The following is a 23415-nucleotide window of genomic DNA, read 5'->3' as shown; positions in this document are numbered from 1 at the left end:
GGCTTCAATCTCATGTCTGTTCCAATATTACTGCATGTGTATGATTTTCTTCACTTACTTCCACTCCTCCCTCCCCCAAAATTCTACCATCAGAGCCATTATAGTTTTCCTTTCTTCTATAGTTCTAAAATTGCATAATTGTAGCTTGGCAATTTTGCAAGGACAGTACAGTCTGTCCGTGAGGCTATGATAGCTGCACAATGTCTGCAGAGCGCTGTGGAAATTTGCATGCTTTGCCAACGCATACTAGCTACACACTTGATACACTTGTGTCCAGTCCTGACTAAGGTTTCTGTACTAGAAAATGACTTTGAGTTTAAGAAATCATTCCTGATCTTGTTAATATTTCGCATTATTAATGCAATATATGCAAAATCTGGCTACATGCATTAACGATAATGGCCTATATTTATGTGTCTTATATAGGTTGTATTTCTGTAGACTTTCGATGTTGCGAAATCCCCCTAGGTATTCCACAGGGAAGAACAAAAGCAGTGGACACTGAGCCAAAGGAGGAGTTATTGGGAGGGGTTTACCAAAGGCTTAGCCAAAGAAGGAGATTTTGAGGAGATTATAAAGAAGCACAGAGATGGAGATGCTGAGAAAAGAAATCGTAGAGCTGGACTTGATGCAGAGTAGGATATGGGTAGCAGAGCTTTGGCTGAATTGATGTTTACAGAGGGTGAAAGCTAGGAGACCAGCAGGAAGAGCATCGGAATAATCAAGTCTGCAGGTGACCAAAGTGTGACTGTGGGAGAAGGGCTGAGGTAGAAGCAGTAGTTGTGATGTTCTGGAAGTGCAAGTTAGTAGTCTTTGTGATGGAGAGTTTATGGAGTCAGAAGCTCAGTTTGGATTTGAGTAGGAGGCTGAGGCTGTGAACTATTGAATTCAACCCCAGACAGTTGTTGGAGAGGGGGATGGATTGAATGGTAAGGATACAGAGTTTGAGTGTCACCTTCATTGCGGAAGTGTCATATGATTGTTCACCATGAATTAATCTGTTCTCTGCTCCATAACTGCATCTATAAGTGACTGAAGGGCTTTGTCAGTTAAGTGCCTATTTCATAGCACTTTCCATAATAGAACAAATTTGCTCAGTCCTCAGCTGCGGTCACAACTTTCCAGCATTAAATATTGGTAAAATGATACATTCTTAACTTAACAGGTAGTTATAATGTCATATTAGAGACACATTTAAGTTTGACAAATTGTACAGAATTTTCTGACTGCTAATGGAAAAGATTTTGCAAAAGAGTTAGAACCAAAATTGGAATGAAATGTTAGATATTATTCCATCAAACATTCACTTGAATGATTCCACGCATACTTTACATGATAAGGATAATTTCTAAGGTCTTCTAATATGGAGTGCTTGAGTATACTAGTGAACTTAGAACCACTGCTCCTCGTACAATTATACATTGAACTATTTCACATACTTAAGATGAGATTTTTTCAAGAAGCAAACAGAAAGCTACAAGATGTCATCAACAAAGTATATTCTTAATGCTTTTCTCTTGAGACATTTTGTTGAGACATTTTTGATTTCAACAAGATTATTTCAGATCTTTATTGAGTGAGGATTGGAAAGTGACCAGAGTAGTACCCATTTTTAAAATGGGGTGCAGAGCTAATTTGGGTATTTACAGACCAAATAGCTGAACATATGTGATAATGAAAATTTTACAGAGAAAAAGTTTTAAGGAGAGAGATTGAACATTGTTATGCCCATTTTCCAGATGTGAAATGGGAGTCCAAAATCAAGTCGCAATCTCAATGCCAGATTGACCCACATTTCATGTGAATTTGAATCAAGTGATTTCAATTGCCCAGACACCCATCTGTGATAAGCAGCAAGCTGATATTGTTAGTAAAATCAGGGCCCTGCAATGTTTGTAGGACTCTGATGTATAATTAGACAACAACTATTCCTTTAGTTCTTCAGGGTCTGTATTTTAATTCATTCATGGGTTTTGAGAGTTGCTGGCAAGACCAGCATTTATTGCCCATCCCTAATTGCTCTTGAGAAGGTGGTGGTGGTGTGCTGCCTGCTTGACCTGATGCAGCCCATGTGGTAAAGGTATTTGCACGGTGCTGTTAGGTAGAGAGCTCCAAAATTTACACCCAGCAGCGATGAAGGAATGACAATATATTTCCAAATCAGGATGATATATAAATTGGGAAATTTGCAGCTAATGGTGCCTAAAGAGCTTAACCAGCTAGAGGCCAGTGCAATAAAGCCCAAATGCTTGTGGAGTCTGAAATGCTACTCTGGCTCCACAAAAGACAGACCCAGAACACTGAGTGATCGCTCCACTGACTTGCCACCAGTTTCAAATGTAATTTTGGTTTCTTTATCTTGGTCTTTAGGATGAAATTAGCATCATATCCAGAAAAAAGATGATTAGAAGTAACCAGCATGGATTTCAAAAGGAATGTTCATGCTTGATAAACGTTATAGAATTGTTTGGAGAGGGAACACACATGATAGATGGAGAAATTACAGAATACGTTGTTTACACAGATAGTGGGGAAGCCTTTGACAAGGTACCACATGGAAGATTACTAAAGGAGATTAAGGAGTATGGAATTAGGAAGACGATAGGAAACTGGATTTGAAATTGAGTAGAATTATGAACTGGGAATTAATAAATAACTCATATTAAGATTTCACCTTGGGCTAAACAAGGTCCTTTCACTTTGTTATAATTTCAGCCAAAGTCTTTTTTAATTGTGATTGACAAACCAGCCGCAATTATCCTCTATGGTATAATCAGAAGTAAACCAAAAGTGATAAAAATGTATTTTACGTGTAAACCCTAACAAACAAGAGTAGGATGTTATTCATCAACCACATATGGAACAAGGAGTTTCCAATTGTCATACAAAATTTACTGTGGACATGAGTTTCTGCTGTTAGGAAACATTGCTAAATAAATCTCGAGCAATGACGTGAAATAGCTAAGGAATGCCAAGTTGATTTTATTGTGGATAATGATATGGTACGGTATATGGAAAAGGTAATGTGATGTACGTATCCATTAGCAAGGTACAAATGCAATAGGATATAGAATGATTAATAAACATTCAGTGAAAGTTGTTTAAAGCTTTTGATAATGAACCAAATCAAGGATGTATCTTAATAGTATTTGGTTATAAGTCAAAACATGTCATGCTAATGTATATATCATTGGTGGGTTCTTCATTGGTACATTATATGTGATTTTAGATACTCAACACATATGCCTATTTCCTGTATCGAGGATGACTAGATCATCAGGGGTTTCTTAGGTCTTTTGGTGCATCGAACGGTGACAGATGGGCTCAATGTGATGTAGTATTTTCATTAAGTCCAAGTTATGAAGAGATTCACACCAAAGTTAATTTATTTTTAGCAGAGAAAAGACGACAGAAATGCAAAACTGATCCAGGTCTTAAAATGCTGAGAGGCATGGATAATATAGATGTAAGCAGGTTGTTTCATTTAGCAGTGTGTCTACAGCAGTAGAGGACATAGGTTTAAAATTAACATGCCTCAAGTGGGACTAGAGATTAACGGAATTTCTATCCAATGACAACAGTAATGCTTATTTGAAACAGGCTCGCAACAAAAGCGGTTAATTAATTCCTCCGGTGATGAAAAAAAAACTGGCTAAGGATAGAACTTAAAGACTAAGTTCATCAAGTACAGCATTGAACAGGATGGTTTCTGTGCTCGTAAAACCATAGGAATATCATCTGGAAAAAGCAATTAACTGGGCTGGACTAATAAGAGTGTAGTTTAGATCAATTTTCTATGCTTTTGGTGAACTATCTTTGAGGGCTAGGGAGTATAATTGGCATAGAACATATTGTTTATATTCTGTGGAAGGAATTGACTTCATTGGATGAATAGCCTTTTTCATTCCGCCTTTCCTTATGTGATCTTTTCGTCTTTAAGTTGGTGAATTTTAGGTGAGAGTTGAATTTGAAAACCTGCTCAAAATGTGTAATTCCGATCCATAATCAAGCATAATTGAATTTGAAACTACTGCCTGTTTTCCCTGTTTCTGCTAAGAGGTGATAAGAAAGTAAAACGCACATTTATAGCAACAATGGAACATTCAAGATTTGTTGACAATATATTTGCAGAGGTTTGTGAATCAGAAAATTCTACATACACTGGTTAGTAAGTCAGCATAAGCAAGTTGTTGGGACATAATCAGTGTGGAATGACTTTTGCGATCTGTGGAAGAGTTAGCACCTATAAATGGCTTTATTGATCATTTTAGAATGATGTATATTTTTAATCTATTTCTGTTTTAAGGAGACAGAAGAAGGAGTACTAGCCAAACAGGCTGATGTGGAAGGCATATTGTTCAAGGCGCAGCACTTCTGTAAGGAAAAGCCCATCCCTCAACCATTGAAGGTAACACTCTCTTACAGTGTTAGAGATTTGGTAACTTCCAATAATTTATTTTAATTGTGCAACTTGGACAGCAGATTTTATAAATTGAAGTAAGGTAGAACAATCAGATCATAATCATAATAACTGCAATAAAGATGAATAATTCAAATTTAATTTGAATTCAGTACTTTAATAATATATATGTTGTCTTTGGGGAAATAATTTAGTGTTGGAGTAAAACTAGTAACTACTTGATGAATAAATACATTTTCCCATGAGATACATAAGGTGAAAATGAACTGAGGCTCAACAATAATGTAGGCTGAAGTGCTTATAAAACAAAATGTTCAATTTTTCTTATTTCTGGAGAAGTTTATATTGTTTTTCTTTCAATTGTTAACAAAACTCAAGTTGTTATTGCTTTTAACAGCCTGCAGAAAAATGTCAGACATAAATTACAATAGGTTTGAGTGAATACTTAGGATAGAAAAAACAGAAAAAGCAGTTCCGATGATTTTTTTTAAGAGAAGAAGCTGGATAAGTATCTGGTTGGGAGTTGGATTTGCACAGACTGCAGTAAACACTGAGACTGGAAAAGATCATCTGATCCACCCAGCTGTCATACACAATAGCAATGCATTGTGCATCATGATAAAGACATTTCCCACCCCATTCGAAAGCTATGTGATCTCTTGGAGACGTGAGAAACCAGGTAAAATTCAGACCAATTGAGGGGAGGGAGGAATGTGGAACATTCTTCTCTGACCTCTTAGATGATCCAAGTTAGTCTAGAAGGTTACTCTGGTCCAGATTAATGTTATACTGTCCTATGTCTACTGTACAATACGTTATCTACCCCAGCTAGAAAACAGGTCCAATTCTCTCTTGAAGGTGATCAAGTACTCCATGGACTAAATACTGCTGGGGCAGGAAAGAAATGCTGTTTGGAGGGATGTAGGCTACAGTTGAATAGAGATCAAGAAGTTATCATACAGAACATTCTCTCAGGAGATTAAATGGGAAAAGTAGAATGCCCAGTGGGTACATTTTATATCTATAGATTATCTGTAGAATGGTATGTGGACATCTATGGAAATTAGAGGTGCATATAACAATAATCATGGGGGACTTCAGTCTACATATAGACTGGGTAGACCTATTTAGCACTAATGCTGTGGAGAACAAATTCCCAGAAGATGATTTTCTAGAGCAGTTTGTTGAGGAACAAACTAAGGAATGGGCAATTTGAGATCTTGAGTTGTGCAATGAGAAAGGGCTAATTAATAATCTTGTTGTAAAGGAGCCTTTAGGGAAAAGTGACATAACATGATAGAATTTTGCATTAAGTTTGAAGTAATGTAGCTCAATCTAAAACTAAGGGCTTAAATTTAAACAAAGGAAGCTACAAAGGTATGAGGGGCAAGTTGGCTGTGGTAGATTGGGAAATTACATTAAAAGGTAGGACGGTAGATGGGCAATGGCTAGCCTTAAAGAAATAATACATGGTTTACAACAAATAAACATTCTTTTGAGGCACAAAAACCTAACAGGAAAACTGACCCAACCATGGCCAACAAGAGAAGTTAAAGATTGTATTGGTTCAAAGGAAGAGGCTTGCAATGTTGCCTAAAAAATAGTAAGCCTGAGGATTGGGAACTTTTAAGAATTCAGCAAAGGGGGACCAAGAAACTGATAAAGAAAGATAAAATAGAATATGAGAGGAAACTAATGATAAACATAAAAATGGACTGTAAAAGCTTCTATAAATATGTGAAAATGAAAAGATTAGCAAAGGCAAATGTGGGCCCATTGCAGGAATGGACAGGAGAATTTGTAATGGAGGATAAGGAAATGGCAGAGAAACTTAACAAATACTTTGGGTCTGTCTTCATGGAGGAAGGTACAAAAAACCTTCCAGAAATACTGGAGAGACAAGGGTTTGGTGGGAATGAGGAATTCAAAGAATTAATAAAAAAGTAATACTGGAGTAATTAATAGAACTTCAAGTTGATAAATCCCCTGGACCTGATGATCTCCATCCCAGAGTGTTGAAAGAGGTGTCCCTAGAGAGAGTGGATGTACTGGTAATCATCTTCCAAAATTCTATTGATTCTGCAGCTGCTCCTGCAGATTGGAAGATAGAAAATGTAACCCCACTATTTAAGAAAGGAAGGAGATAGAAAATGGGAAGCTACATACCTCTTAGCCTGACATCAGTAATAGGGAAAATATTAGAATCTATTATAAAGGTTGTGATAGCTAAACACTTAGAAAATTATGGCAGGACTGGGTAGAGTCAACTTGGATTTATGGAGGGAAATCATGTTTGACAAACCTTTGGAGTTTTTTGGGGATGTAACTAGCAGGTAGATAAGAGGAACCAGTGGATATGGTGTATTTGGATTTTCAGAAGGCCTTCAATAAGGTCCTACACAAGAGGCTAGTAAACAAAATTAAAGTGCATGGGATTGGTAATAATCTACTGGCATGGATTGAGAACTTGTTGACGGACAGAAAACAGAGCGTAAGAATAAACCGGTCATTCTCAGTTTGACAGGCTGTGACTAGTGGAGTCCTAAGTGCATGGGCCCCAGCTATTCCTAATCTATATCAATAAATTGTACGTGGGGACCAAATGCAATATTTCCAAGTTTGCTGATGACACAAATCTAAGTGGAAATGTGAGTTGTGAGGAGTATGCAAAGGGGCTTCAAGGGGATTTAGACAGATGAAGTGAGTGGGCAAGAACATGGCAGATGGAATATAATGTGAAGTTATCCACTTTAGGGGTAGGAAAAACAGAAATGCAGAGTATTTCTTAAATGGTGAGAGATACTAACGTCCAAAGGAACCTGGGTATCCTTGTTCATGAGTCACTAGAAGCTAACATACAGGTGCAGCAAACAATTAGGAAGGCATATGGTATTTTGGCCTTTATTACAAGAGGATTTGAGTACAGGGGTAAAAATGTCTTGCTGCAATTGTTTAGACTCTTGGTGAGACCGCACTTGGAATATTACATAAAGCTTTGGTCTCCTAAGGAAGGATATACTTGCCATAGAGGGAGTGCAACATAGCTTCACCAGACTAATTCCTGGGATGGTGGGATTGTCCTATGAGGAAGGATTGAGGAGACTCAGCCTGTATTCTGAAGAGTTTTGAAGAATGAGAGGTGGTCTCATTGAAACATGAAAAATTCTTACAGGGCTCGACAGGGCAGATGTAGAAAGGATGTTTTCCCTGGCTGGGCCATCTAGAACCAGGGGACATAGTCTCAGAATAAGATGTAGGCCATTTAGGACTAAGATGAGGATGAATCCCTTCACTGAGGGTAGTGAATCTTTGGAAATCTGTGCCCCAGAGGGCTGTGGAGGCTCAGTCATTGAGTATGTTCTAGTCCGAGATCGATAGATTTCTAGATACTAAAGACATCAAGGGATATGGGGATAGTGTGGGAAAATGGCGTTGAGGTAGAAGATCATCCATGATCTACTTGAATGGCTGAGCAGGTTCGAGGGGCTGAATGGCCTGCTCTTGCTCTTTTTTCTTATGTTTCTATTATGCAGCTATGTGGGGCTTCTTATAAATCTCCTGCTTTAAAGCAGCACTATGTTTTACTTCAGTTTTATGAGGGCTGCAGGATGAATTCACTGCTACAATAAAGAACAAAGAAAGAGCTTGGATTTATATATGCCTTTCAAAGTGCTTCACACCAGTGGAGTATTTTTGAAGTGTATTCACTGTTGTAATGTGTGAAATACGGCAGCCAATTAGTGCACAGTAAGCTCCTACAGCAATGAAATAAATGACCTGATGATACACTTGTAATTTTTGTGTGTCTGCATTAAAAGTGTTGTTTCATTTCATCTACATAAATTAACAGAGAAATGTTAGACACAACATTTTACAGGAAAACATAAATTGATGTTAAATTCATTATCAATTTACAATTTTGAAGCCGTTAATTATTATCAGATTATCAGTCCAAGAAACAAACAAAATGCATTGATGTAAAAACGTAGCTTAATTGATTACTAGAACAAAAAATGGCTGTGATAAAGTAATGTTTCAATGTGCTGCATGCCCACCACTAAAGAGCAGATATACAGACTTGGTGACAACATGGAGTCATTAAGTAAGGAACCACATTTATATATTTAGCAGTATTGTGATTCAAGACCATCTGTCAGTCTTAACCTGTATCTATTAGAACTGAACTTTTGAAACCATGATGTCAGCCTTAAAGGATGTTTATCGTACTACAGATTATACTAATTGCCAGTCATAGCAGGAACAGTACTTCCAAATGCCATGAATACATTGCTCAAATTAAGCAGTCTTCACAAAAATAGTTTCAAAGTACATTATATTAAGCTATTTTACTTCAGAATAATCAAATAATTTGCCTTGTTACAATCCTACTGGTAGGATGGCAGAATGGTAGGTAACATTTATCCCTCTAGTGCCACAAAAACAAATTATCTGGCCATATTTCTCTTTGCTGTTTGAGGGATCATGCTATGTGTAAATTGACTGTCATGGTTCCCTATGTTACAATAGTGACAACACTTCAAAAGTCCTTAATTGGCAGTTGAGAACTTGAAATGCTCCAAGGATGTGACAGTCACTGTACAAATGAATGTTGCTTTTCTTTAGTAAAGACTATGTTGCAACAAAAAGTGTAATCTGATATTAGGCGACAAAAACCTGTTCATGCTATAATTCATATGCATGAGTTAAAACTTTTTTTTACAAAAACTCAGTGATTAATTATCCCAAACAATATCATTAAATTTCAGGATACCTACTTCGAGAAACTGCACTTAGATATGGTTAAAATACATGTTCATAAGATCCCAAAAAATAGGAGCAGGAGTAGGCCATTTGGCTCCTTGAGCCTATTTCACCATTCAGTAAGATCATGGCTGATCTCGTTGTGGTCTTAACTCCAGTTTCCTGCCGTCATCTCCATCCCCCTTCCCCATATCCCTTGACTCCTGTGTAGATCAAAAATCTGTCTAACTCATGTATGAATATATTCAATGACTTAACCTCCACTCCTCTCTGATGAAGAGAATTCGAGAGACTAAGAGCCTTCTAGGAGAAGAAATTTCTCCTCATCTCCATCTTAAATGGGAGACCTGCTATTTTTAGATTTCCCCCTAGTTCTAGATTCCCCAATGAGGAAAAAATACCTCTCAGCATCTACCCTGTCAAGCCTCTTCAGATTCTTATATGTTCAAATGAGATCACCTTTCACTCTTCTAAACACCAATAAATATAGGCCTAACCTGCTCAACCTTTCTTCACAATCAACACCTTCATCCCAGGAATCAGCCTAATGAACCTTCTCTAAACTGCTTCCAATGTAAGTTTATCCCTCAAGTAAAGAGACCAATTTTGTACACAGTACTCTGGGTGTGGTCTCACTAATTCCCTGTACAGTTGTAGTAAGGCATTATTAACACTATCAACTATTAATAGAAACTGATGACCAGACATGTGATTTTTCCAGATGGCCTGATTCTGAATGCTTGGCTGAGCTGGATAATTGACTCAGCTCAGCAGGGGTCTGTTTACAGGGGTCTATTTGTGTGATTGACATATTTATTAACTTCTAATATTCTAAGAAATGTAATAAACTTATCTTTCTTTGAAGAGCTTATTCACTGCTTGTGTGTTTATTTGGACAAAATAAGAGGTGTGAAGTGGATGAAAGGTGTGTTAAAAGGCATTTTTTTTTACATGTGACTGATTGACCACTTTGTGAGAAAGGAAGAAGGCAATGTTTTTCAAAGGGAATGTTGAATGTCTAATTTTTGTTTTGGTTCCCGACTTGAGATTAGGGTTCTCCTATGACTCTCAGCTCCTCGAAGGCGCCATGGACCATGTCTGCAAACAAAACAGGCCCAACTCCATCGAAATTGTTTGGGGGTGGGGTGGTTAGTGGGTCAATGCTGATGCCACAATGGAGTAGGCAAGTGTGGGAGTGCTGCATGTGGGTTTGCTACTCACATCCCACACTGGCAAATATTTCTGGAAATGAGAATAGGGGTGGGAATCCTAGAATCAATCCTGAACAGCTATTTTTAAAGGCCTTGGCTGGATTTCTTGAAAATCTGGGTCTTTAGCTCCTCATCACAGATTGCTTTCCTACCTAACTTTGTATGGTCAGCAAATTTGGATACATTACTCTAGGTCCCTTCATTCAGGTCATTAATGTAGATCGTAAATAGTTGAGACTCCAGCACTAATCCCTGTGGCACTCCAAGAGTTATAGTTTGACATCTTGAAAATAACCCATTTATCCTGACTCTTTGTTTCCTGTTAGATAGCTGATCCTCTTTCCTTGCTAATATATTACCCCAATATCATGAGCTCTTATTTTGGGTGTTTTGTTTGGAGACATGGTTCACAGTACCTCAGAGGAGCTGTGAACCACAGTCTTAAGTTGGGAGCCGAAACAAAAATTAGACATTCAACATTCTCTTTTGTGTGGCACCTTACTGAATGCCTTTTGGAAATCCAAATACACTGCATCAACTGGTTCCCTTTATCCACCCTGTTTGTTATATCCTCAATGAACCCTAACTTATTTGCCAAACACTGGTTCCCTTTCGTAAAATCACATTGACGCTGCTTGATTGTATTATGATTTTCTAAATATCCTGCTACTACCTCCTAGATTCAAGCATTTTCCCCAATTACAGATGCTAGACTAACTGGTCTATGGGTTCCTGCTTTCTGTATCCCCCCTTTTTTGAATAGAGATGTTACATTTGCAATTTTCCAATCTGCTGGGACCTTCCAGGAATCTAGGAGGATATGCATAATGGAGTGTTTCTTGACTCTATTGCCTTACTTATCATGTATGATCAAAGGTGATTGTTCCTTCCTATATAGCATCTACTTTGAGATCATCATGCATGCCTCACTATAAATCAGTGGTAGATCAGCTTGTTATTAGGTAAATTAATCACCCTGTCACCTCCAACCAATTGGAAGCATCTGTTTGTTGCCATTTTCCTATAGAGATGCTTCACAGTTGTTCTCTAACAGCTGCAACAGATTATGCCGACTGCTACTTATATCAGGAACAGAGAATTCAATTAATTTTAAAAATTAGTATTTCACAAATACCATTCAAAAGCCTCTAACTAAAAATAAAAAAGTAAGCAAGGAATATTGGATAAAATGTCTACAGTTATGGTAATGTCCTCCTCTTGTACATGAGGGCTCTACTCAGCAATTTAGTTAATTACCATCAACATACTGATAAACATAATGATGTGATTATGATAAATCATAAAAGCTTTGACTCATTATAACCCTTCAGCCTTTGCACAATAAAAGGATATATTAATTCCTCTTTCAGATTTCCGTCACTGTTTTCTTCCTTGACTATGTACAAGGCACTTGAGCTTTGGTCTACCTTACTTTTCACCATCTCTAAGGAATAGCCTACATCAAGATAGCTATTCTGGTGTTTTACCATTTGGAAAGTGTTAGAGCTTACCTTATAAATGTTTCCACAAGTACATTTGATTTTAGGAAGAAAAGATCTTGAAATAACTAGGAGGTTAACATTTTTAAAGCATACTGACCCATTCTGTGGTGAAAAGGATCTCCTACCTTGAAATTCACTGTGATACTGTGCAAGCTGAAAGCGTAAAATAAAGGGAAAACTGCAAATGATTGAAATCTGAAAATAAAAAGTGAAAATTTGAGAAATAACAGTGTCTGGAGAAAAAAAAAGCAGGTTATAATATTTTGGACATGTAGCCTTCAGGTCAAGCCTCTAATCATCCTAAGCCATTGTCTATGGAGAGTTAGCATTGGTATGTAATGTATCAGCATGAGTACTGGTCTGGTATTAAGACTAGTCTTATTGGTCAAATATTCCTTAAGGTAAAAAATAAGTTGTCTGACTTGAGTGATTACAATGTTGCTATTGTTATTTTGGTGTTCAGCTGATTTCAAGTCACAATACCATCTATTTTCCTGCCAACAAAAAAAATAGACAACAGTGAATAATCTGATAAAATTACATCAGTAACTGTGGAGCACCTGTTAACATTTCCCAATGATCTCTGTGCAGTCAGCGGTACATTCATATGGCTGATGATGTCTTACAGACACAATCATTACTTAGAGCAGTTTGTACTGTCCCAGGGTGCACATCTGTACCCAAACTGCTCAGCAAGATGATGCTGGTGCTTTATTACAAAAGACCTTGATTGAAATCGGCCCTTTTTTGATTTTCAGCGTTTAGAGGCAGAATGCCTCATGAAGTAATTGTTATGGACAAGAAAACAAGGGGTCAATAATTGTCTGCCACTTACCATCTCTTCTGATGATGGCTGAAAGACAACAGTGTTGTTAGTCTTATTGTGATATGGGGGAGGGGATGGTAGAATTTTGTCTGCACCATCTAGGCGGGGAAGCCGTAAAATTTATCCTCTGGTGTTGAGTGGATCTTTGGCAAAACCTGAGTTCTTACAACTGTTGAGTTAATGGTTATCTGACAAGATACATTTGCAATGCTCAGATTTTTTAATAATTATTTTTAAATTATTTCATAATTAATTAGTTTCAATAATTCAGGTTAAGATAAAAACAAGCGACCTGTCCATTTTAACTTGCTAATTACAGTGTTAGCTTGCAAATAAAGGAGCATAAAAACACTAGAATCTTTTGCCGGCTCATTCAGGTTTTTGTTTTTACTTAATTTATTTTAGGGAAAAATTGAAGACCTAAATTCTGACTGGAAGAAGATTAACACCTTACTGAACGACCTAAAACAAAGGCATCAACCTGGTGTTCGTAAGTGGAATGAAATATTTGTGTTCTAGGATGGTACTTATTAATAATTAGATGATCTTTTAATTCCTCATAATCATTTAGGTTTGCGTTGAGCTCAAGTGCTCCTAGGTTTATTAAGAATATTTTACTTATAATCATACCAGATGATTGAATAAGCAAATGGGTTACAATTCTGAGCCCAGTCTCCAGATTGATCAACCCTCCAAATCCAAATCCATCTTAGGATATTACACTTTTTATACTTTAGTTCTCTACATGTTTCTAATCAAAATGCTCTAATTAAGGCATGCTCAGCATGGCCCGATCATAACTTGTTCACGTGCACTTTTACATTTCTGCATTACCAGTGTATGTAATCAATTTAAGCCTTATGATGGTCCTATTAAACCACAGAATTGTTACAGCACAGGAGGAGGCCATTCAGCCCATCATGCCTGTACCGGCTCTCTAAATGAGCAATTCACCAAGTACCATGCCCCTACCTTCTTCTCATAACCCTGCACATTCTTCCCTTCCAGATAACGGTCTATTTCCCTTTTGTTTTGAACGCTTTGATTAAACCTGCCTCCATTGCACTCGTAGGCAGTGCATTCTAGACCTTAACTATTCAGCACGTGAAAACACCTTTTATCCATATTGCTTTTGTTTCTTTTGTCAATTACTTTAAACCTGTGTCTTCTTGTTCTCAATCCTTTCACGAGTGACAACCGTTTCTCCCTACTTGCTCTGTCCATACCCCTCGTGATTTTGAATTGATCAAATCTCCTCTCAGCCTTCTTTTTACCAAGAGAAATAGTCCTAATTTCTCCAATCTATCTTCATAACTGAAGTCCCTCATCCCTAGAACCATTCTTGTGAACCTTTTCTCTCTAATGCCTTCACATCCTCCCTAAAGTGAAACACCCAGCACTGGATGCAATGCTCCAGCTGAGGTCGAACTAGTGTCTTATACAAGTTCGACATGATGTCCTTACTCTTGTACCCTACGGCCCATAAATTCTGATCTCTGTAAAGTCATACCGGGAAGTACCCCAAAGATGTGCTGGGGGAGCCCCCGGAGGTTCCCACAATAGGATTGCACAGCAATTGCCCGGGAAGTTCAAACTCCCACTGGGCAATTACACTGCACTGGGAACCATCTGATACTCCGATTTAAATCGCAGACTTTGGATAGTTCCCACTGTCTTACAGGAATAGTTACCCAGGAAAAGTTAGAAGAATTAAAACCACTTCTAGCTTCTTGGTAACTATAGCACTACCCCCCCCCCCCCCCCCACCCCAACCCCAAACCCAGAACCCGCAAAGAACCCCCACATCCCCCCACTGCCTCCCACCATGCCCGACTACCTTCCTAACCCCCAAATACTCCACCAGCGCCGCAACTACCCCCTCCACCTGCCCAACTACCCTCTCAACTTCCTCGACGACCCCACAGTCTCCCCAGTTACCCTCCACACCCTGACCATCCTCCCTTCTGCCCGACTAACCCCCATACCCCCCAACTACCCTCCCGATCCTCTGACTACCCCCTCCCATCCTCCAATTACCCCCCCACTGACCACCTAAACACCCACTCCCCAGGACCACCTGCCCCCACCCACTCTCCACCAAGCACGCCCTCACGGATCACCCCCCTCCACTGACCACCCAATCCCTCCCCCACCACTGACCAGCACACATGACCCACTGCCCACTGACCAGCCAACACCCCCACTGACCACCCAACCTCCACCCACACTGACCACCCAACACTCTCCACTGACCTCCCGAACCCGGCAACTGAGCAACCCCCCCACCACCACCACTGACCACCTGATGCTCCCTACTGACCACACAGCCTACCCCTACTGACTACCCAAGTCCCCCTCCCCACTACTGACCACCTTTATACCGCTCCCCGCACCTCTTCGCGCTGGCTTCTCAAAATAGCTGCACCTTTAAACTTACCTGCTTTACGGCAGCTGGTGCTGTAAAAAAAAAAAGGGCATGGCTTCCTTTACTCTCAGAAGGAATTGGGAACCCATGGCACTGCACTTTTTTCACACGGCCCCAGCAGAACATCGGGCGATGGGTGTGGCTGCATTTCAGTCTAAGTAAATAGGAACAGAATGGCAATCCGACTCTGATTGCCAATCCACAGAAGTTCTGGCCCTTTGTCCCTATTAATAAAGCTTGGGATACTGTATACTTAATTTGTTACTCTCTCAACCTGCCACCTTAAATGACTCATAGACATATACACCCATGCCCCTCTGCTCCTGCATCCTCTTTATAGTTGTACGCTTTATTTTATATTGTCTCTCCATGTTCTTCTGATCAAAACAAATCACTTCACATTTCTCCGCATTGAACTGCAATGGCCACCTATCCGTCCATTGCAACAATTTGTCTATGTCCTTTTGCAGTTCTACATTATCTCTCATGCAGTTCACAATGCTTCCAAGTTTCATATTATCTGCAGAGTTTGAAATTGTGCTGCCCTGTGCACCAAGATCTTGTCATTAAATATATCAGGAAAAGCAAGGGTCCCAACACTGACCGCTGGGGAACTCCACTAAAAACCTTCCTCCAACCTAAAAGCGTCTATTAACCACTACTCTGTTTCCTGTCATTCATTCAATTTCATATCCATGTTGTTACTTGTTACGTGTCCCTTTTATTCCATGAGCTATAATTTTGCTCACCAGTCAGTTGTGTGACACTGTATCAAATGCCTTTTGGAAGTCCATGTACACCACATCAACAGCATTGCCCTCATCAACCCTATTCAAAAAATTCCAGCACATAGTTAAACATGATCTTCCCTTAAGAAATCCATGCTGGCTTTCCTTAATTAACCCACATTTCTCCGTTTGATTATTAATTTTGTCCAGAATTATTGTTTCTAAAAGTTTGAAGGATTGGAGGTCTGCTAATATCGTACCTTTCTTCAAAAAGTAATAGACCAACTAATTACAGGCCAGTCCGTCTGACCTCAGTCTTGGGCAAATTACTGGAATCAATTCTGAGGGACAGGATAAACTGCTACTTAGAAAGGCATGGATTAATCAAGAACAATCACGGATTTGTTAAGGGAAAGTCATGTCTGACTAATTTGATTGAATTTTTTGATGAAGTATCAAGGAGGATTGATGAGGGTAGTGCAGTTGATGTGGTCTGCATGGATTTTAGCAAGGCTTTTGGCAAGGTTCTACATGGTGGACTGGTTAAAAAAATAAAAGCCTATGGGATCCAGGGAATGTAGTAAACTGGTTACAAAATTGGCTCAGTGGCAGGAAACAAAAGATAATTGTTGATGGATATTTATGTGACTGGAAGTCTGTTTCCGACGGGGTTCCACAGGGGTCAACACTAGGTCCCCTACTTTTTGTAGTGTGTATTAATAATTAGGCCGTAAAGATAAGGGGAAAGGGGCAGCGCAGTAGCACAGTGGTTAATGCTGCTGCCTCACAGCTCCAGGGACCCTGGTTCGATTCTGACCTTGGGTATCTGTGTGGAATTTGCATGTTCTCCCCGACCCAGCGTGGGTTTCCGCCGGGGGCTCCGGTTTCCTCCCACTGTCCAAAGACATGCTGGTTAGGTGGATTGGCTATGGTTAAATTGCCCCTTAGTGTGTGTGTGCGTTTGAGTGTGTGCCCTGTGATGGACTGGCGTACCATGCTGGGTGTACCCTGCCTAGCGTCCATTGCCTGTCGGGATAGGCTCCGACTCCCTGTGACCCTGAATTGGATGAAGTGGTTCTGGAAAAGTGAGTGAGTGGTAAGAGGAGAGATCAAGGAATTTGAATATGACTCAAAAATTGGCCACACGGTAGCTGGTGAGGAGGATTGCTGTAGACTACAGCAAGATAGCAATGGACTGATCAGGTAGGCAGAAAAGTGGCAAATGGAATTCATTCCAGAGAAGTTTGAGATGATCCATTTGGGGAAGTCAAACAAGGCAGAGGATTACACAATAAATCGGAGAATACTGAGATGTGTAGAGGAAGTGAGAGACCTTCCAGTGAATGTCCACAGATCCCTGAAGGTAGGAGACAGTTGATAAGGCGGTTAAGAAGGCATATGGAATCCTTTCATTTTTTAGCTGAGGCATAGAATAAAAGAGCAGGGAGATTATGCTGGAACTATATAAAACATTAGTTAGACCACAGATTGAATACTGTGTGAAGTTCTGGTCATCTCATTACAGAACAGATGTAATTGCATTAGAGACGGTACAGAGGAGATTTACAAGGATGTTGCCAGGACTGGTAAATTGCAGCTATGAGGAAAGATTGGATAGGCTAGGATTGTTCTGCTTGGTACAGAGGAGGCTGAGGGGAGATTTGATTGAGCTATACAAAATTGTGAGGGGCCTGGATGGGAAGGGCCTTCCCACTTTAGCGGACCAACGGAGGTCAGGTGGATGCATAAGATCCCATAGCACCATTTTTTTTAAAAGCAGTGGAATTATCTCGAGTGTCTTGACAATATTTATCCCTAAATCAACATGACAAAAAAAATTATTATCTGGTCGCTATCATTGAGTTTTATGTGGGAGCTAGCTGTGCACAATTAGCCATGTTCCCCACATTACAACAGTGACTACACTTCAGAACTACTCCATTGGCAGTAAAGCGCTTTAGGATATGCTATGGTCATGTAAATGCAAGTCTTTCTTTTCATTGTTTACATTTTTGACTCACTTTGATTTGGATTTCTGCCATTCAATATTTCAAAGGTTTGAAATCCTCTTAACATTAATAATTTTCATCACAAAACCTTGTAGGTGTTTATCTTCAAACTTGAATTCAAGTTTCATTGATATCCGTGAACTTTTCCTTCCATTTAAAAGAAAGTTGGCACAACCTTTATTCTTTTTAAAGTTTCAATGCAGTATGCATATCTTTCTCCTTCTGGATGAGGCAACCCTTTCCTGGGTCTCTGTCAATTCTAAGCTTGAGCCAGATACTAGGAGAGCACATGGGTTGAAGTGCCCATCAGATTTCTACTCTTCATGGTGGTACACAGGAGGTGGTGTAAGGAATAATTGGGTGAAATATGACGTGCCAGTATTAAGCATAGCAGAATAGTTAGAATAGTCAGTGAGTAATTGCAAAGTCATTTTATATCACATTTGAAACTCAGCAGTTTCTGATGTGTGAAATAATTAAAGTTAGGAGATTGTGTCTGCCACATAAGGAGATGAAACTTCACGCCGGTAGGAGAAAGGGAATTCTGTACTATTTTTCTTGTTTATTAAAGGCTTCAGTATTCCAGCTGTTTCCATTGCAACTGATCACAGATATCCAGATGGACTAAACATTGTTTTAACATTCATTTTACATCTATGAATTGACTGGAATAAATGTGGAATGGGCAGGGCATCGAGTTAGAAAATTAGATAAGTGTTGCAGGATAACATTTTAAAAATTATATTACAGTAATTTTAAGATAATTGCTTTCAAGAAAGCATTTGAAATTGGGTTAGACATAATCTTAGAAATGGGTGTTGCTGACATTGGCAGACAAATGCTTAACTCATTTGTGTGAGATTCCTTTTGCCTATAGTAATCTTTTTATTTTAAATGGGTTAGCACCAATACCAAAATAGCAGGCACAGAAATGTCATATAGACACATTTAAATGAATGCTTAACGCAGTTATATGACACGCCTTTTGTCTGTTATTTTAGCATAGGCAGTACTTAGTACTTTCTAGGTATGGAGTTTAATGAAAAAAATGGTGTCGCTTCAAATCTGGATGCTGTAGATTTACAGAGTTGATATTTACTTCAAATGGCAAACTAAAATAGAACCATCAGTGCATTGAATGTATCCTGACTCCATTACCAGCAGTAGTTATTTTGTAAAGAAATAATTGCATGCAATATTGTTAAATGGTTTTATATGCATTTTGGCTAAATGAAAGTGACAAACAAATAGCAGCGTACAGATGCACCACAGACAAATCAATACTAGTCGCTAAAGATCATTTTACAATTAGCTTTATCTTGAAAATGCATTGGTTCATTATGTGAAAGTAACACAGGAGCAGGAGTGTGTTACAGGCTGTACTGTGTTCAAACAGTAATAACCCCAACACCTATGAATGAATAGTTTGTGGACTGATGCATTTAATAAAGTGCAGAACACTTTTCTGAAAATTATGAAGTATGACCGGAATGTGGAACCCACTCAAAAGTATTAGGACTTTTGATGAGCATCATCATTAAAGTCATCGACAATAAAAACAGTGGGAATAATTGGAATTTATTATATCTGACTTGGAAGAACAGGGTAAAAAATTTCCTTTAACTCCAGCTGAATTTTTGGTTTGCTACAGTGTGCCTTTTAACATCCAATAATGAGACTTAGAGTTGAATCATTCGCATTTGATTAAAGGTTCTTTCAAGGTCAAGGCCCAGTGTAGTGAGGATTTTTTTTCGCAATTCCGCTAACTTGAGGCACAAGGTGAAAGACAAACTTATGTAATAAAGCTTTCAGTTTCAATTTTCTACCTGCAAAATACATGAGCACTCTCCTGTGGTCATTGAGAATGTGGAATAGACCAGGATTGTTAATGAAAAGGACTCAGGCTAAAACTTCAGCTTATTTCATAAGAATGGCACGGAGAATGGTTTGATATGAAGTGTGCAATTTACCACTGTGCTATGATTGTAGGGGAGGGAAGTGCAGTCTTGCTGTTCTTATTGCTGTTATTAGCCTACACCGACTGGATCTTAAAACTATCAGAAATCAATGATCTGTGACACTTTATTTACATAGAAGTTTTAGACCTTGGGCAGAATTTTATTCCTGCTATTAGAGTCCACATTACAGCCAATATTGAGGTCGCTATTGGACTCACTGTGTTCTAAACTTGTCTTATTGTTTGGCACATCCAAAGTATGCTACTGAAATATTTATATCCCAAATTGCATATTCGGCTATGATCTTATTCCAGAACAGTTCTTTCTACTTCCAGGCAGGAATAGCACCACTCCCCGACCAATGCCCCCACCCCACTCCAACCCACCAACTTCCCCCCTCAATTAGAGCTTAAGTCTATCATCAAAAGTAATAGCCAATAATGCAGTAATGCTGTGAGGACTTGTATGCCAGAAGTCCTCTTTGATTTTCCAAGTTAGGATAGCCAAACATTGAAGTAATGCTGTCCTGATAACACCCTCAAGTTGTTACAAGGCTATGGCTCATGCATTGGCATTAAAAAAAAAAGCACAATTTTCCAGAACTACCCACACCATATTAACGAGAACTTCAATGTCCTTGGTATCTTCAATCACGATACTAATGCTATTTAAAGGAACAAAATGCACAGAAAATTCAACCAGAGGTTGACCTGTTCTAGCTCCCAAATTCCAATATGGCAAGCAAAACCTTACTCCACAGAGCAATAGCACATTTGGGATGTTTGCTGATAACTCTGGGAATCTGTGGAAGGCATGGCTGACCCAGGATCTTCCGTGATACATTTTTTGTTATTCTCTCAGGGGATGTGGGTGCCACCCATCCCTAATTGCCCTTGAACTAAGTGGCTTGCTGGGCCATGTCAGAGGGCAGTCAATAATCAACCACGTTGTTGTCTGGAGTCACATGTAGGCCAGACCTAATGGCAGCAGATTTCCTTCCATAAAGGGCATTAATGAACAGTCGCTGACAGTTGTCATGGTCACCATTACTGAGGCTAGATTTGTATTCCAGATTTAGTAATTGAATTTAAATTCAGCTGCCACGGTGAGATTTGAACCCATGTCTTCAGAGCATTAGCCAGTGCCTCTGGATTACCCCTACACCTTCATTACCCTTAATCAGGAAATTTATAAAAACATACTCTTGACTTTTTAATGCTGTTGAGTAAATGTGTCATAGCATCATCTGTTTTTCTTTAAATTCATTAGATTAGGGGAGGCAGTGGCATAGTGGCATTGTTACTGGAATAGTAATCCAGAGACCCAGTGTAATGCCAAGGCAGATGGTGAAATTTGAATCCAATAAAAATCTGAAATTAAAAGTTGAATGATGACCATGAAACCATTGTCAATTGTCGTAAAAACCCATCTGGTTCACTAATGTCCTTTAGGGAAGGAAATCTGCTGTCCTTACCTGGTCTGGCCTATATGTGACTCCAGATCCACAGCAATGTGGTTGACATAAATGCCCACTGAACAAGGGCAATTAGGGATGGGCAATAAATGCTGGGCTAGCCAGCAACGCCCTCTTCCCATAAATGAATTTAAAAAATCACACAAGACTTCTCTGTAAGCAGAATAGCACATTCGTAGAGCTTTTTCATGCCTGTAACATTAAACTGTTGAGGTCAGCGAAAGCCAGGATATGACAATTTGCAAAAAATCTCTTGGTCCTCCATCAATACACTGTTTATGCACTTGTCAGAAATACCCATTTACACAGAGATGAACGGTAGAAACTGCAACTGAGCTGACTTTAAGGGTTTGAAAAGTGAAAATATTTTTAATTAGTTGGTAAGCAAAAGTCAAGAATGGTTCTTGGTATTGATTTAAATAAATGTTCTTTTAACATTCTGATAGGTATCTTATTGATTGAATGTAGCTCTTTTGTGCAGTGAGTCTGAACATTAACTCATGTTAAAAAGGCAGCATTTACTTATATTTTCCAATGTTCCCCTCATTTCACTAAAAACTGGGGAATGGTCCCACATCTGCCAACAGCCCTCCACATTCAGCATCCTTGGCGTTTTAAAAAAATGCACATTAAACAGTTTCTACTGAGCTGCTGACTGGAAAAAGTATTCATATTCAGAAGGACTCAGCTCATGTGTTTATTAACAAACTAAAATAAGTGTTACAGAGATCCAAGTCAATGATCTTTGTCAATGAAGAGCATGTTGGATTATAAATTCAGCTTGGGACCAAGTAGGAGCCGGAGACTGCAGGCAGACGGGCTCAGCCTGTGGACAGTGGACAGAGATGGATGGAATTGTGCCAAGAGCATGGCAATAATTGCAGTTTCTTGGAGAAAGTTGCAGTTCATCTAAGACTGGACAAGCAATCTGGCAACATGGAGGCAGTGGGAGAGTTGAGAGGTGTTGGTGATGTGGTGCTGAGTATTGTCAGCGTCCATGTGGATGCTGACAGCATGACTGTGCAAGGCGTCAGCGAGAGCAACTTATAGGTGTGAAAGTGGAGGGGACCAAGTATGAAGAAATCAGGCAGGCAATAGTCCGTAAAAGGTTGATTCTGTGACTGGACAATCCTGGCAAAGACCACAACTTGCACTAAGTTATGAGCCCAAAGGTCCTAATTTGCCATCCATTAATTTAAATGAATGGAGCAACTGATACTGTGTGCCTGCAAGTGCCTAACTAGTATTCATGCAAATATCAATCCTCATCAAGAGCTCCAGATCAAGGTTCAGATATTGAGCCAATGTCAACAAAAGTCAAATGTTACCAAAGTAGACTCACTATAGTCAGGGAATAAGAAATCTGGTCCCGAGTCAGGTTGCAAGGAGATGCACAAAATTAGGCAGAGTGTTCGTCCCTTTGACTCCCTGTCCTCTTTATGCTTTTCTCCTGGTTCCTTCACTTCATATCATGCCTATGATGGAGAACATGTCATTGGAAGAACTGCTGCTTTGAACCTGCGAATTAATGCATTGTTGTCGATACAGGGGCATTAATAGATTATGCTGGTCCGAAGTAAATTGGTAATTTTGTAAATAGTGTATCATTGAGATCACTGGTAATTGTACCAACTCTTTAGGCTTATTAATGGTTTTCTGAATTCATACTCCTCATCCTCTCATGTGGCTTCCCCAACCTTCGATTCTGGAAATTATGAATCTTGGTGGTCCTCACCCAGCCAAATCCCCTCTTGCCAATACATAGTAACATAAGCACCATTTTAAAATGTCTCTAGTGAGTTATGGGCAGTAACAAAATCCTAGGGTATTGCTAACTGACAACACATACTTAAGACCCTGTTACAAGAGAAAATACTGAGATGCTGGAAATCTGAAATAAGGCAAAAAAAATTCTGGAAAGTAGGCCTGGCAGCATTTGTGGATAGAGAAGCAGAGTTAACGTTTCAGGTCGATGACATTGTCAGACCTGATGAGAATTTCCAGCATTTTCTACCTTTGTTTAAGATTCAGTTCCTGATTTAGAATAGGATAGCTTGATTGTTGTGGAACTCGAGGACTGAAAGCACCTTTTCCATCTCAA

General features: G+C 39.2%; 1 protein-coding gene across 6 annotated transcripts in view; it reads left to right on the top strand.

Annotated features, from left to right (window-relative positions):
- dmd (dystrophin) overlaps nt 1–23415 on the top strand; it is a 1945510-nt gene that overhangs the window by 1437271 nt on the left and 484824 nt on the right. For all 6 annotated transcript variants that reach the window (XM_078559857.1, XM_078559853.1, XM_078559852.1 and 3 more), the window contains exons 48-49: nt 4307–4408; nt 13126–13210. In XM_078559857.1, the coding sequence (XP_078415983.1) occupies nt 4307–4408; nt 13126–13210 (187 nt within the window). The remainder of the gene's footprint in view (nt 1–4306; nt 4409–13125; nt 13211–23415) is intronic.

The sequence above is a fragment of the Cetorhinus maximus genome, chromosome 16 (genome assembly GCF_964194155.1).
Source record: "Cetorhinus maximus chromosome 16, sCetMax3.hap1.1, whole genome shotgun sequence".
Classification (NCBI taxonomy): Eukaryota; Metazoa; Chordata; class Chondrichthyes; order Lamniformes; family Cetorhinidae; genus Cetorhinus; species Cetorhinus maximus.
The sequence above is the reverse complement of the archived record's forward strand: the minus strand, read 5'-3'. Positions and strand labels throughout refer to the sequence as shown.